Consider the following 16912-nt stretch of genomic DNA (forward strand, 5'->3'; position numbering starts at 1 on the left):
TTATCTGTCAATTTTTATTCAAAATAATGTCATGACAAAGTACAAATGTTCAGAAAGTGAAAGCTTTGTCTGAGCCATCTACCCTCACAGTGTTCAGAACTATAATATATTTACATGTATATAAAACAGTGTTTTGTTTTTATTTATCCAAATGAGGAATGTCAAGTTTTCCAAAACATTCAGTATAACAAAAATTGCACTTGTGGAGCAGAGTGCTGAGTTCTTCCCCATCAGTTCATTGGACTAGATTTCATGTTAACACATGCTGGAACTGAATTTCAGTTCGGTGCCTGCTTGCATCACTTGTCCTCATTGCCAGTGTTGATGTAGCACAAACACAGCTGGTCCTTCCCAAGCAGGATGAGAGGATCCCCATGGCAGTGCCACATCAACGAGTGGACCTGGAAACCACCTGGCAGGACACAGACACCAAAGTAAGTTCGAGGAAATGTATTTACTTGACAGTGACACTGGGATTCTTTGTACTTTATAATCACCAATCATTTTACCGTCGTCACTGGGAACTTGAACAGAAACGCATCCTGTTGGGGTCCACAGATAAATGTTTGTGTTGCCGGTGCATATCGCCAGCCGCGGGCATCTTGGGTCCCACTGGAAGCAACGCACAGCTGACATCTGCTCAAGCACAGCCTCAAGGCTCATCTTCTCCATGTTCCACACCCAGATAACACTGGCTATGTTATCTGCGGTCAAGAGTGCACATGTTGAAAGCTGGGTTGCAGAATGCTTAGCCCTGGTAATCAAATACATAAGGGGAACGTGATGCCTGACCATTTTTGGTGGCTAAGTAGCGACTGTCTGAGCTGAAGGCCAAAGTAGAGACACCAATCTTGGGGTTTGGTCTGTCTGGGTCTGGTCTGACCACAGGCATTTGAACTGGAGATGGGAGAATCTCATCTGGAGGGGACATAAAGAAAGTTGATGATTACAGAAGAATGGGTTTCACCTGACCACAGAGTTGCTGTAGCCAAATGAGTAAAATACAACATATTTAATTGGTTGTTGTTCTATAACAGGCAAATACTGACATACATTTGCTTTGGTTGCCAAAGAGGGTCGAGTCCATTGTTAGGTTGTGTAGAGAGAGTTCTTCATTGCCAGCGGCTGACCTTTTCTCCATCTCCTTATACACAACCTGGCAACAGAACAAGTAGCTTTGGTTATAATTGAGCTCTTTGGCCTAATGCTATAACAGCAATGACAGAAAATACTTGCAACTTTAGTGGTGGTGATGACTGCTGGGTGTTCAAACTGTGCAATCTTCTTCCATGTGATGTGGTTAAGAATGCGTACCTGCAATGTGTTTACAGTCACTATCAATACTATTTGGACATTTGGTAGAAATAAACATGAAGACACTTCTATACAAGGTGTGACTTTCTAAATGTGTGTTCATACTTTTTCGTCATAGCTGCCAATGGCCAGGAACTGACTGCTGGGGCTCCAGGCCACACTCTTGACACCCAACGACCACTCGTAGGCGCTGTAGGTGAACAGCAAGCGGCCATCCAGAGAATACAGCAACACTTTGTACTGCCAAGAGAACATGCTCATGAGGCGTTGTGCTCACAACAGGATTGGAAAGGTGAGTTTGACATTTACAAATCCTTCCCTTCTGAGAATTAGACCATTTACAAAAACAAAGTGGGGAAATAAAGACATACAGTACAGTGTAAAAACAAGGTGGTACAGAGAATGCCCATATATTTGTAAGAAAAGTGCTTTGCCACCATCTAGTGTCATCTATAGGCAATTACAAACCTTTAAGCAGGCATCACTGGACGTTATGCACGATAATGCATTAAGCATTTTGGATGGAAAAGTCAGCAAGAATGACAATTGCAGCTGTCAATACATTACAAGTTAGCCTACTGAGATGCCATTGGGCTAAGAAATAATTCAGGGTTCTGTAATAGTTTTTATTAGTTCACGCTGGTAGTGTTTAAGATTGAAATGGCATCACAAGTTTGTACTTTTCAAAAACCAGGCGATAACCAATACTGCAATATCCCGTTATGTTTAGCGTCAATTCAGTTTTGAGTTTTAACATCTTGTCACTATGCTTTTACATGCTGATCGGAAGTTAACACGCCACCTTACACCCAACGCGGGAGTGTTGCGTGCATAGTCCATTACTCGCGGACTTTTGCTTTTCAGGCAGGGCTTGGTCCCTTTCTCCCATAAATAGTGGCGTTCACGTTTTATATGAAAGCACGTGTCACTAATATCAAATTAAAATTTCAGGCTATGGGAAAAATCCTAAATCCTTTGCTCCATTTTAAAAATTATTCCCCGAGACTGTCACATTATTAGCATGAGCCTGGCAATAGAGCAAGCACGCACCGACCCTGAGGACCTTACCTCCAGACAACTGTCCCAAACAGCCAGAACGCAGCCATTGGGAGACCACTCTAACCCCACAAGGTCCTGCGTCTCAGTCTCAAAATGCTGTAAAAGAATCATAACAATATTTACACTTGAACCAACCAAGGTGGCAAAAAAAAAAAAAAAACGAGAAAGGTGCTAACTTCCAATACTAACCAAACTAGAATGTAAATCCTATTTGACTCAAGGCTATCAAGTTACGGTACCGTTAGGATAAAATTTTTAAATGTAGGAAAAGCCGAAGTTACGTTTTCTACTTACCCTGAGCAAGTGCCAATCATCACACACAAACACACAAACATAATCTTTGCAGTCACGACGTTCCGCCAAGGCCATGTAACAGCCATCTCTGCTGAAATCAATACCTGCGGGTAAAAATGAACGGCGCAAAACAATCACTCAGAGTGAAACAAAATGCTAATCCGAATAAATGTGATTTGATTTTGTGAAAAATTAAACAGTGACTTCCTATCGGGTGTTAGGACACTTAAGAGTGAAGTATCCGGGACTTATTATTTATGGCAGCTGAGGGGATGCTTAGGTCATGCAAGGGCACGAACAGAGATGGTAACGGGCCATAATTTTTACCCAGGCTGTTGACAGGCCTGTTATGAAAAGCATGTCCCATTTACTGAGAGGGGCACAGCTGTCTGCAGAGAGAGGTAGACTTTTTATACATAGCCCGCGAGTTGCTGCAAGGTAAAGAACAGCATGTGATTTGTGAGCATGCTGCTGATCCCGTCCTCAGGTGCTTGTGGTAATAACACTCATTACAACAAAAAAGATTGCCATACTCACCCTTATGACAAGCTTTGGGATTCTTGATGTACGACACTGCTTTGGTGCACAGAGACCACACGGTGATTCTCAGCTGTCAAGGCAGAAGAAAAGTAACAAGGGTGGCTCATCACATCTAGTAAAAGTCATTTCTACATATACAAAAGGTCATTTGACATCATTTCCAGACCTATGATGAACTTTAAAAATTCAAGTGTGCCTCATAAATGTGTTTATCACTTACAGAAATATGAACATGAAATAAGAGCACAAAAACATCATCAACAAAAACTTCTGAGCCAAACCTTAGAAAATGTACATGGTAAAGAACATGTAAGCTTGGTACTTGGACAGTCCGTACATAAAAACCAGTCATTCATTTAGCATTTGGGAATGTTTGCAGCTTTCATCACAGTGTTTAAATGGACATTTGAACTGAGCCAGCGTCTGTCACCGATGCGGCCTAAAATGTCCACCCTGTTTGTTGAAGACATCTAGCTGTGCAGTTCTTCCAATAACAACCCAGCGCACACATCCTTAACATCCCATCATGACACCCAATACCAATATTGCTCAAAACAAAAACACATTTGACTCCTCCACATACAACATAAGAGATGTATATGTAAAAGCAATTACCTCAAATCGAAAAGAATTATATGTAACTGTCAACAATTAGGATGTATGACAACATCCCAATACAGCTACAGTGCGATAACTCATGTGCAGAAAGAATAATTTAAGATGACTGCAAACTAAAGCAAACTTAATAGCAGCGACATGAAATTAAGCATGTAAGCGATTTGCGCCTGGGCAAGTGATTGAGAACAGGCAAGTGTATTTGCTGCAATATATTCTCATCTGTCAGCAGAGGATTAGAGCGTAAGCATTCCACATAGAAAGCAGTCTCAAACCGATATAGCCCATTTCTCTTGTTACAGCTTCATGATTCTATCAAGGAACTGGAGCCTCTTCCAGCCAACATACACAAGGTATGCGTGAGCTCTTGTCATCGTGCTCATGTCAGCACTTTAGCCCAGCGGCATTGGTGACAGGTTAGATGCTTGCGTGGCTCCGGCCGTACTAAGAACGCTGATCTGACCACGCCAATCTAAAAGCTTTATTTTTGATGGGATTCAAATTAAACCATAAGGCATTTCAGGATAGCATATTTTTAAAAAATGCAGTAATGCTGAAAGTCCCAGTTCAGTCTTTTAGTCAGTCATATTTTACCATAAGAATTGCCGATATACGTGCAATAATGAAACGACACTTGACTAAAACACACGCATGGCTAAGCAGCTTTACCGTCACATAGTCAGACAGACAAATGTATACAGAGGCACGATTCACACCACAAGCAGCTGTCCCTAAACAAGTTATTATAGCAGGCTGTTTATGAGTGGCGCTGAAACTCAAGCCTGACACAAACACCAATCTGGCACAGCCTTAATGAAACTTTGTTCAGGGGTGAAGGTAAGTTCAGTCTGCCCGTTGTCAAGACAGTATAGTAAGTGCGACTTTGGCTCCGTTAAATTCATTGCCAACTTGAGCGACAAAATGATGCTCTGTAAATAATCAATCAAGTCTGTTTCTTATTGAGGGACTTGAGTAAACAAACATCGGTGCAGATGGTGAGAAATATTGTGATGGAATACTGTCTTTCTATTTGGGAAAGTACGGTATCCATCAGACCTTAGTATAGAATTTTCAGAGGAACATTCCTATCTACACTGTATGCAATGCTTACAAAGCAAAATCTTACTAAATGTAATGTGGCATGAGATGAGTTTCCACGTATATTCACTCTTAGAGTCTCAGAGTCATTACTGTGCAATAACATCCCGCTTGCCACACCTTTTTTGTCTACACTGTTTGTACTATGTGTCCTCTCTGCATCCATTGCAGCCTGGTCATCCTAGAAGAGGGACCCTCCCATCTGTGGTCTCTTCTCAAGGTTTCTCATTTCCCCTAGCTGGAGTTTTGAGTTTTTCCTTGCCCTCTTGGGAGTTTAAGATCAGGGGGTGTTTGAGAATATCTTTCGTTCTTCACATGTCCTGAGTGTTGTTGTTAGTCACCTAAATGTTGAACAGAGGCTGTGATTTACCGAAGTCAAATTCCTTGTTTGGCACGCTCAAACATGGCGAATAAAAAACTCTTGAATCTTGAATCTTGAATATTATTGCTGATGGCTACAGCGGGGTTTTTTTGTAATGTCCATCTTTTTATTTTACAGCTGGAAGATCCAGACAGACACAAAGCAGACCTGCGTGCCACAGACACATGGACCGCCTGCATTCGTTGGCCCTCCAGTCACAGTTGTGTATTGGGCCCATGACACCTGTCAAGTGATTCCCGGAGTCAGGCTCAACTTCGTATGCCACGAAGGGCGAGGGTCACAGCTCCAGTATACGTATGTAAGCTCTCATCACTCGCACATCATGTGCGACTATGGAGTGAAATACCAAACAGCCGTCAGGAGTTGCAGGTTGGAATGAAAATCATTTTTGACACCTTCGTTGTTGGTTAGCAAACTTAGTTGGAGCTTGACCCGATAATATTTTCAAGGCAAATTAACTGTTTCTGGAATTATTCAATAGACCTTGGCAGTTTGACAGTAATTCCTAAAGTGTGGTACACGTACCACTGATGGTCTGCGGGCTCACTCTAGTGGTACTTGGAAGACACACTAGCCAAGTAGGGTAGATTGTGGCTTATTTTCACATGGGTTAGTTGTCACGTTGTAATTATCTTCTCCACTGGAGACCGAAACTAAAACCAGGAAGGCACATATGTTCCTTTATGTGATCAGGGGTCATCTCCTGTCTCAGGGGAAGATAGCACAATGGGAGCTTAGATGAGCAGTAATCGACCACTTTGCACAAACAACAAGTAAAAAATGTTAACATACGTACAAACATCTTTCGGATAAAATGAAAAAATCCTAGCAGTGATAGATATGAACTTGTTCGAGAAGAGATTCAGGTAGCTTGTCCTATATATCAGAGTGAGGATTTGAAAGCATGGTAATTTGGGGCAACATATCTGAGTCATTTTGGGGTTGCAAAGAATGAGTCAATGATAAATGACCCCCTGGCAAATCGGCTGGCTTACCTATGCCAGAATTGCCATTCGTCATACTAGTGAGGAATGTTGTATTCGGCTGACTACAGTGCTCACTCTCATGTAAAAAAGAACAGAAGTAATTTCGTCTTTTTATATTATATTTACATTATTTATTTGGTTTGTACATCATTGTTTCCAAGAAATGTGAAAAAGTGTAAAAAAGTAAGACATCAAGCCCCGGTCTCCAGTTCAGTTGTATAACTTTAAAGTTCAAAACATTTGAATCTAATCTAAAAGAACAGTAAAGTTTTTAAACAGTTGACTGTAAACTTTAAGAAGTTCGTTTTTATCATTTTTATTCAATGTTTGTGCTAGAAAAATAAATGAATACATTTTTAAGTTGGGCATAGTGCTAATATTCAAGCTGCCTAATGTTGTAGCATCTTATAATTAATGTTTTTATTTTTTATCAAAGTTTAGCCTTACTACACTTCAGTATTTTAAAGTAGGTCAATCTGGTGGTACTGGGAAAGCCAAGTATTTTTTTTAGATAGCACTTGGTGTAAAACAACTTTGCGAGTCCCTGTATCAATACCACAGCATAAAACAAATTCATGTGGAAACTGGGAAGCTTGTATTTCTTCATGAAAAACACCAACATTTACAAAGGCCCTGAGTTTATTTTCTAATCACTCTTTCTCATACTAAATACTCTTAAATGCCTTTGCTAAAAAATCTTAAGGCACTAAAGCTCACTAATAGACCAACCCATGCAAGCAATTTTTGGTCATTCTAATTTCTTCCTCCCTGATGATACCAACCTAGAGGCAACCATAAGACAACATTCGGATTACACCAGACCTACATGATGCAAAAAATTTTTTTCCAGAGGCAATAAGAGCAATGTGACAGGATGCTAACAGTAGCTGTGCTCTGAAATCAAGCTGAATACATGCAGCAGGTGAGGGGGGGTGTTAAGGCTCTGGTGTCTGGCTATTTTTGAGCCCACCCCCCTTCCTAGTAGGCCAGCAACAGTGGAAATCAGACAAGCATATGCATAACACTGCATGCGCAAGAATGCATGCCCGCTGGCACGCACCAACTTGGCACTTACATGGAATTCGGTGGTGTTGAGAATGTGACGTCCATCTGGACTCCAGCGAGAAGCGACCAGTCCGATCGAGCCCTCGTCAATTTTACAGTGCCAGTCGGGCTGTTCCAACGACCACACCTGAAGAGAAAGACGGTGAGCGGGACAGCAGGATAACAATCACTAGTAATGAGACCCTTCACACACAGAGTGAATCTTCCTTAACTTCAGTTCTACAAACTACTTGAAAACATGAAAGACTGGCAATGGATCCCCCTTCAGAGGTAAGATACAAGCCATGCAATTAAAACAAAATGCATAATTTCATTTCATTGTTAGAAATCAGGACCAAAACTGTCTTGGAAATACTTTACAGCTGATAGAAGCAAAATAAACACACCAGCAACAGAAATGAGACATTCACTTTCCTGTCGAAATAGAGTTCGAATACTGGCATCAGTAACTGTTGGGAGATTCACCGGCATCTTCTCACAGCCTACCTGCACCAGTCCTCTCTTGTACATAGCACACAAGATGAACTGAGAGTCAGATGACCATTCCATGTGAGATATCTGGTCCAGGCAGGTGTAGAGGTTCAGGATCTGTAGTGTAATCACGTCCCGTACCACCAATCTGTACTGCACGCAGGTAGCCTGTAAAATTCATTTAAAAAAAAACAAGAGAATTAAGAGAACTGATGGTGAATGTAACACATTAAAACTTACTAAGTATTTCCCATCTGGAGAAACTTTACAAAGTTGGTTGGATTGCTTGAAGACTTCTGAGAAATTCATGTTGAGGATTTCTAGAAAAGAAATTCTAGTTATTACACCAACATCAGTTTGATCCAAGCATTCTCGCCTGCCGGGGGTAATTCCAAAATTCTACACGAGATGGGGACATACGCCCAAAAACTAAGAACTAGATACGGCTTTGAAACTATACACTAAACATGAGAACCATAACAGCAAAACAATCCGCGTATGGGTCTATTGTTGAAAGAGGTCAACCACATTACCTCAGTTTAAAAACTATATAATCAGCAAAAAGCTACAGGTTTCTAACTGACTCGCCCCCAAAAAATAAGTTATCAATGTGAGAAACGAAACTAATTTAAACCATAACTTAATTTGATCTTTTGTTTATTTGCCCACGGTATTTGAGAAGACATTCGCAGATTAACGGTAAACAAATCAACATGACGCTAACGGTCAGACAACTTCCACGCTAGCTAAACACGCGTCACCGAATGTAGTTTGCTAACCTGTGTTATTTTCAAAACCAAGGTCGGAACATAATAGCTTGTACAGGAGACAGTCCGGCTTATTTTGCAGTTTATAAACGTTAGCTTCGTCTGATAATCGTTAGCACACTGAAATAATCACAAGAGCTGGTTTGTTTGTATGCGTAAGTGAAGACGCAGAAGTGCTGACCAATCAGCGCATCGCTGTGTTTATTTGTGCATTATGGGAAATGTAGTTTCTGGTTCTTCTTTTTCTTTTCTGCTTAAAGATATTAGGCCTACCTGTTATGAATGCGCTAACGCATCTACCCATGTAAACTGCAAGTCTTCTTTTAGGTTTGTTTGAGTGCTGCTTTTAGGTATGCAAGATACCTATGTAAAACAATTATTTGGTCTATTTTAATTGCTTTTACATCGCCTAATTGCATCAATAAATGTTCTCGTTTTCCTTACCGTGAAACTTTTTTTCATATAAAACTGGTCAGCCTATCATGAAAAAGAGCCAACAGGGATCCACCTGCGAAGATGGGGAAGGTTTCCCGCTTGTGAGCGCCCAAAACGCGCTGCCTACCGCCTCCCTTCTTCCTTTACCTCTGCCGAAGTCCTTTAGAAAAGCTCACAATTCCCAGAGCACCATGCAAATCAGCTTCCCTGTCCTTATCATTCTTTTCGTTTTCTTTCTCCGAAAAGTCAATCCCCTGCTGTAGGCTATTCTTATCAAAGTTAGAGTTTGGTCGTTTGTTTTTCCTCGTTGTTTTCGTTATTGTGCTTTATATGGAGGCTGAGTCTCTGGTTATGTTCAACAATAAACAGACTCTGCACAAAAGACAGTTCGCATTGGATTGGGATAATAATACGCATCAGGTAGGCCATTTTATTTATTTTTGTTTGGCTGTAATATTATCATAATGCCAAACTCTCCTTTAATCGTTTTTTTTTTCCCAGTTCACAGCAAATGTCAGAGGTGCTCTAAAAAAATAATTGTATCGATACAAAAGTCTCAGCTAAAGAATTTGTTGACCTATTTTTGGGTGTTTTGTTATAATCAACAAGATACTTTTTGCTTCTTTCGACATTTGTCAGTACCATAAAAATCGCCAATATAAAAGGTTTATTATCATTTTACCTGACAGGATTCTTCAAATGCATGAGGTTAATAATCCCTGACCAGATTTTATTGTGCCGTCGTTTCGTAATTTTGCCAAAGTGTATATTAATGATTCGAAAAACCACCTTTGTCAATTTAAATAAAATCGTTCACAAGGGGATACAGAGAATTGAATACAGATGTAGCCTATAATTAATTTCTTTTCATTCGGGAGTGTATACTTTTCCCCCATACTGACTCATGGGAAGCAGTGAGTGGTTGTGTATTAGGTACGTGTAAGTTGCCATGGGGGCTGTAACCCGGGAGTTGAGACAATTTGACATCGCCTATATCTGCCATTATGCTGCAAAGTTGCGCAATTTGTTGGTAACAGAAGTTAGCGTGCAGGGAAATAAATGAACTCCAGACTATTTGTATAAATTGTTATTACTATTATTACTAATATTTTAGTCCAGACTTTTAGACATGCAAAATAAAAATTTCCGAATTAATTTAAAAAAAAAAAAAAACACGCACTTTCTCAGTACTTCTTATGTGACCCAAGGCCGAGAGACGCTATCTGCAACTGTTAGTTCTTTCATCCGATTGATTGAAATTATTTTTTGTTGTTTTAAAAATGTCGATTATTGTTGTGCATAAAATAGGACACATCGCTCGCTTATCTCTAATCAAAGTTTTGAACGCTTGAACAATGTTAACACTGATGCTGAATAGATAGATGTTTCTTGCTGACATAATAATAATAAAACGTACATGATAATGATAATAATAATAATAATAATAATAATAATAAAACATACATAATAATAATAATAATAATAAAACGTACATACATACATACATATACATACATTCATACATACATACATACATGCATACATACATGAAATATATAATCCTATATAGTTAAAAACAATTGGTTGCTTTAGTAACTGATGTCAGAGCACCTTGTAAGGGTGTGAATCATTTTGGAGGAGGTTGTGATGCTGAGCCTCCTCTCACTGATGAGTTGGCTGGTCCGGGCATGCCCAGGCCCCCTGACACCCTACTTTGGATCCATCGTGTTTGTGTGCGTGTGTGTGTGTGTGTGCGTGTGTGTGTGTGTGCGTGTGTGTGTGTGTGTGCGTGTGCGCGCGTGTGCGTGTGTGTGCGTGTGTGCGTGCGTAGGTGTGTGTGTATGTGCATGCATGCGTGCAATGTAATAGGAAGTCCTAATATGTACAATATGTACAAATATTCATTTGTGTGTTTCACAGAAATTCACCAGAATACCCAACCTCCAAAATGTCCCAGACCTCAGGGAATGAAGAAGGAGGCACCTTTGACCACTTGTGGAGCTCTCTGTGAGTATTAGCCCAAACAGCTCTACCATTTCTATTTTATTTTGTACAATAAACCTAAATTCACGCAATGTTGTAAAATGAGATTTCATAACCACTGTTGCACCAAATATTGAGATAAGTTTGAGCTCAGCACCCCATCATGGACGGTAATGTTTTTGAGAATATTTTAAATATGTGGCCAATATGCGTTCACTACAAACTCTGCAATAGCAAAAATTGGAGGAACAAGCTTGACCGAATTGACCCTATTCACGTTTAACCGCATTTTGTGATGAAAACCAAAAAGACTGTCTTTATTAAAATACAAAGACTAAGTTTTGATGGAGGTTTTTGGCAAGATATTATTTTAATATTTTCTACATGCACAATTTACTTCATAATTTTATTTTTTTCTGTGTTGCAATACAATGGATTTCTACCAGTAGCATTGAACTAATCTGCATTACAGTGCTGTGTTCAGCAATTATTTCTTAATGTTTATGGTCAAGTGATTATCCACCATCTATTGGTCCCTCATATATTTCAAGGTTTATATATTTTACTAAATCGGCGATCGGTAATCAATTTCTCTTTGACAATTATTCTTCTCATACATACATCAGTGCAATTTAATTTTTAGTCTATTGTGCCTACAGGGAGCCTGACAGTACCTATTATGAGCTCCCACCAGGCAGCCAAGGAGATGAGCGTCCCGTACCTTCTACGAGTACTTCAGGGAACCGTAGCAGTACTGCTGAGGTTTCCATGGATGTCTACCACATGAGGGAGATGAATGACAATGTCATGGTAGGAACCAGTTGCAGGATTGCAGTCAGGTTTTTTTTTTTTTTTTTTTATTGTGACCACACATCCCTCAGTCCACACCCACCATCGCTGCCACACCACACCACACCAGCTTTTTATGGACTCTTTCACTTTTCCCTCCGGTGTTCCCTCCAAAGATGATTTCCCTCTCTAGTGCTACCTTTTCCCTCTTCTTTGTGTCCCCACTGAGATTTCTGAGACACTGAGGAGTGTGTGCGTGCGTGCGTGCGTGCGTGCGTGCGTGCGTGCGTGCGTGCGTGCGTGCGTGCGTGCGTGCGTGCGTGCGTGCGTGCGTGCGTGCGTGCGTGCGTGCGTGCGTGTTGGGCTGGGCTGGGCTAATTAAAGCTGAGCCAGGGTTACCCTTGCTGAATCACTGCAGAGCCATCTGTAGACTGATGTGTTAAATCCAGTGTCACAAACATTGACCTAGTGAGTCAGAATTTGAAGTTTAACAGAGGCCATGACATTGATGGATGCACCTCAATTGACAATTTCAGTGCAAAACAAATATTATTGATTGATATTGACGTTAACACATGGTATCTTGCTTTCGATATGTAAGTTCACATGTATTGGTTTGATTGAGTCTTTTAGTAGGCAAGTCTGGGCCTGCCTAGCCAGTTAATGAATACTCATGACAGATTAAAAAGTGGGAGGGGCTAGTGTTTGTTGTTGCAAGGCTTGTTGTGGGGGCCCATTCAGGTGAGAGATAGCAAGCAATGTTATGCATCCTCCATCAAGGTCTTGGCCATAAATGGTTCTTGCAGAATGTCTGCTCCTATTAAATTGACATTTACCTGATTCTGGCACTATGTAATTTTTTATGGGGATGCTTTTTAATTCTTCCGGATTGCCAAAATGCTGTGTGTGCAGGTGAGTGGGAATACATTTTTGTTGCCATTAAATTTGTAGTGGACATAATTCTTTTGTGTATATGTACAAGAGAAGATATTTCTAACTTCTAACACTTGTGTATTTTTGTACACAAGCATGGTTTTTCTGGATTGGCCAGTTTTATTTTAATATATATACTGTAGATAACAACACAATGGGGCGGAATGGTAGGGAAATGGTGACCACATCGGCTTCACAGTTCTGGTGAGGTGGTTCAAATAAGGACTTCAGTTTTCCTGTGGGAAGGTAGCATGTTTTTTGTGCTTGCTTGGAGTTTCTCTGTGTATAATCTATTGTCTACCACATTCCAAAAACATGCTTGTTATATTGAGGGAAAATCTACAGTTTTCCATCAGCGTGAATGTGAGTGTGAATTGTTGATTGTCTATATCAGGGGTGGGCAAACTTTTTGACTTGCGGGCCGAATTGGGTTCTAAATTTTGACCGGGGGCCGAACCAGGAGCAGATGGATGTAGTGTTTGTGTGAAGTGATATAAATGACATGTAAAGGTCATTGTATAAAAGGTTTTTACTTTTAGTAGATACTAAAGCATGGATATTAAAAAAAACTTTTTGAAAACAAATGCATTTATTAACAGCATCCAAAAAAAATTCACCAAAAAACTACTATCAGTGATTCTTATTAAATACGACACTGTTATGATGAATAACATTTTCCATCACTTTAGCGATTCTTATTAAATACGACACTGTTATGATGAATAACATTTTCCATCACTTCAGCGCCTGCAGGTCAGATTTAAGAAATATGTTTATCTAATGAGGCGAAATGACATCCAACGGCAAACATTCTGACCAAATACATTATCTTGAAGAATCAGTGAAAGAATACATCTAAATCAAGTAATAAAGAAATCAATAGTATTGTTGGTTTCGCTTTTTTGCCAGTGCATCATAGTCTGGAGTAAAATTTGTTGGGGTAATTCTTAGGATAGAGCCGAGGTGTCGGTCCGTTAACCTACATCTGTGACGGGCTTTGTTGACGTTCATGTGGCTGAACGTCTTCTCACACACGTAGGTCGAGCCAAATTGTCCACTCTTTTTTAACATTCGGCACTCAGTGTCCACCTTTCTTTTCTTCGGGCCACTCATTTTAATGGAAGGATTCCAGGGGAAGGTTTGTGGGTGGCATTAGCGTAAAACTATCTGAAAGCTCAGCGCGCGAATTACGAGAATACTGACGTCACAGCCTACAGTCGAAATTCGGCACTGATAGATGAAATAGAGCGCGGAGTGTGCCGCGTCCGTACTACTGAGTACGCGCACGCACTTGTGAGTGTGCACCGTGCTTTCTGACACGGCGTCCGGGAGTAAATGCGCGGGCGGGCGCTTCACCATCTACTGGGGAAACATAGTAATTGCAGGGAAAATGACACCCCCCCCCCCCCCAAAAAAAAAAATTTATAATACAATTTATTCAGGGTTGGCGGGCCGGATTAAACGACCCCGTGGGCCGGATGTGGCCCGCGGGCCGTAGTTTGCCCATATCTAGTCTATATGCCCCGTGATTAGCTGGCAACCACTCCAGCACATACGATGTCCATCCATCCATCCATTTTCTGAACTGCTTAGTCCCCACGGGGGTCGCGGGCGTGCTGGAGCCTATCCCAGCCGTCATCGGGCAGTAGGCGGGGGACACCCTGAACTGGTTGCCAGCCAATCGCAGGGCACACAGAGACAGATAACCAATCGCACTCACACTCACACCTAGGGACAATTTGGAGTCTTCAATCGGCCTACCAAGCATGTTTTTGGAATGTGGGAGGAAACCGGAGTGCCCGGAGAAAACCCACGCGGGCTCGGGGAGAACATGCAAACTCCACACAGGGAGGGCCGGAGGTGGAATCGAACCCGCACCCTCCTAACTGTGAGGCGGACGTGCTACCCAGTGCGCCACCGAGCCGCCCGCACATACGATGTCTCTCACCCAAAGTCAGCTGGGACAGGGTCCAGCTCTCCCCTAAACCTTGTGACGATAAGCGGTGTATACATTTGCAAAATGGACACGTGAATCTGCCGTGCAAAAAAATGCTGGTCTTCTTTCCCATGTCCATGCTTGATATTTATGATACTATAATAATCTGCTTTAATTTCGGCTGTTGCCTAATATTACCAACAGAGGGCAGAAAAGTCCTCAATACCTCATTTGAACTCTTGCTTACATTCTTCTTTTATATTACTGTAGTAAGGCTTGGATTGCATCCATACGATGGCACTGATGTCACATTTTTTTTATGTCATTCTATATGTTGGGGATGCTACGTCCCCTATAGCAGTAAGACAAGACAATAGCAAGGGGAGAATGTTTCGATCTACTGCCTGTTGCAGGTATGTCCAAACCCAGTCCTTGAGAGCCGCTGTTCTGCATGTTTTAGATGTCTCCTTCCTCCAACACATTCCCTATCATTTGAATCAAATATTTTGGAGTAGGGAGACATCTAAAACATGCAGAACAGAAGCCTTTGACGACTGGAACAGGACATTTTTAGTCTATTGTGCTTCATTCATCTTGACAGGTGAGTGTTGCTGTGGATGGCCTTTCTCCATTTCTTAATGTTTTTAGACTTTTAAGGATCATCTGTGAGTGGCAGCAAGCAAAACGACTGCCCATAGGCGACATTACATATTGTTACACACAGGCGCGCGTGCACACACACAAACATGCACACGCACTTGGTCACACAATGACGTCAGAGGTTGTGGCCCTGTTTCAACTTGCTGCATATCGAGTGTAGACCAAGCACACCTGTGTGCACATACGCTTGTGTGAAATGTGCGGATGGCTGCATGTTGGTGTCTTCTCACATACACTTCCTTGGCTTACCTCATTGCCTCGGACCACAGTGGATTTGAAAGGTAGTAAACAATCAGGTGTTAGACTTGGGAAAATACTTTTATCACACCATGTTGCATACAAATATTATAATTTTGGTCATCATGTATTTTTCTTTCTTTTGGAAACGTTTTGACATTAGATCTCCTAAGTGTTTTTGCCTGAATTGTGTGACTAGTGACTGTATGTTGCACCTCGTGTCCTGAGTCAATAGATCCACATATCAACGTGTGCATACACCCTCTCATCATAAAGTTTGCGTTAAGTCTGGAGCATTGACCTGTCTCTTTGCTTACATCTGATAAAATGCGGCAGGAGAACAAAATGAACTGTACAGATTCCCCATATGCTTCTCTGTCTCCAGTTTTTGTTGTGTCTACTTCAAAACAAACAAAGAAAAAAAATTACTCTTTTTCAGTTTGTAAAAGGCATCTCGTGTTTGCTTGAATATTGGATTTGGACTTTGACCAAATTATCCTAATATTATCAACTAAACTTAAACAATTTCCCCCACTTACAATGTCTACAATGTCTATTACTTTTTCAATGAATAATCCGTCTTTAATTCTTATTGAATTAAAAAACATTTATTGCATATGTCACTGATTGTTTTAATTAACATTTTTTCCCATATGAAATTAATTTATTTGATTAGATTATTAGATGGAAGGCCTTTTAAATTTCAAAGTGTGCTCATTCATTGGTGTAATGATATACCGTATTTGCCGGTGTACAGGTCGACTCGGTGTATAAGTCGACCCCCTAAAATTCGACGGAAATTTACGATTTTATGATATATCCTTTGTATAAGTCGAGCTCAATTGTTGCATTATATTAAACTTCAAAATTCAATATGCGAAATTTATTGACGAAATGTGTTCAAATTCCGGGAGGCCGTGCGCATGCGGCTGTTTATAAGCACCGCGGAGGAGATCGCGGCCGGCGAGCTCGCGCACGCCGCCCGGCACCAACGGGAGACCGGAAATAGCTCCAAGCCGAGCGGATCGGCACTTTATAAGCACCGCGGAGGAGATCGCGGCCGGCGAGCTCGCGCACGCCGCCCGGCACCAACGGGAGGTCGGAAATAGCTCCAAGCCGAGCGGATCGGCACTTTATAAGCACCGCGGAGGAGATCGCGGCCGGCGAGCTCGCGCACGCCGCCCGGCACCAACGGGAGGCCGGAAATAGCTCCAAGCCGAGCGGATCGGCACTTTATAAGCACCGCGGAGGAGATCGCGGCCGGCGAGCTCGCGCACGCCGCCCGGCACCAACGGGAGGCCGGAAATAGCTCCAAGCCGAGCGGATCGGCACTTTATAAGCACCGCGG

General features: G+C 41.5%; 2 protein-coding genes across 3 annotated transcripts in view; one reads left to right on the forward strand and one right to left on the reverse strand.

The window, feature by feature from the left end:
- wrap73 (WD repeat containing, antisense to TP73) lies at positions 1-8777 on the reverse strand. Its single transcript, XM_049753521.2, has 13 exons — positions 8604-8777; positions 8065-8144; positions 7840-7992; positions 7364-7480; positions 3205-3277; positions 2668-2771; positions 2383-2469; positions 1420-1554; positions 1237-1314; positions 1054-1156; positions 793-918; positions 510-704; positions 1-412 (listed from the first exon to the last, which is right to left on the reverse strand). Exons 2-13 carry the CDS (start codon positions 8131-8133, stop codon positions 300-302), a joined length of 1353 nt encoding a protein of 450 aa, XP_049609478.1. The 5' UTR covers positions 8134-8144; positions 8604-8777; the 3' UTR covers positions 1-299.
- Positions 7450-16912, forward strand: part of tp73 (tumor protein p73) — a 22826-nt gene continuing 13363 nt past the window's right edge. Inside the window, exons 1-3 of one of the 2 annotated variants that reach the window (XM_049753516.2) lie at positions 7450-7623; positions 10947-11033; positions 11669-11819. In XM_049753516.2, the coding sequence (XP_049609473.1) occupies positions 7592-7623; positions 10947-11033; positions 11669-11819 (270 nt within the window). In that variant the 5' untranslated portion in view covers positions 7450-7591. Of the gene's footprint in view, positions 7624-10946; positions 11034-11668; positions 11820-15587; positions 15609-16912 lie in introns of those variants that run through there. The other variant, XM_049753515.1, reaches the window with a different exon arrangement.

Source organism: Syngnathus scovelli, chromosome 2, assembly GCF_024217435.2.
Source record: "Syngnathus scovelli strain Florida chromosome 2, RoL_Ssco_1.2, whole genome shotgun sequence".
Lineage (NCBI taxonomy): Eukaryota > Metazoa > Chordata > Actinopteri > Syngnathiformes > Syngnathidae > Syngnathus > Syngnathus scovelli.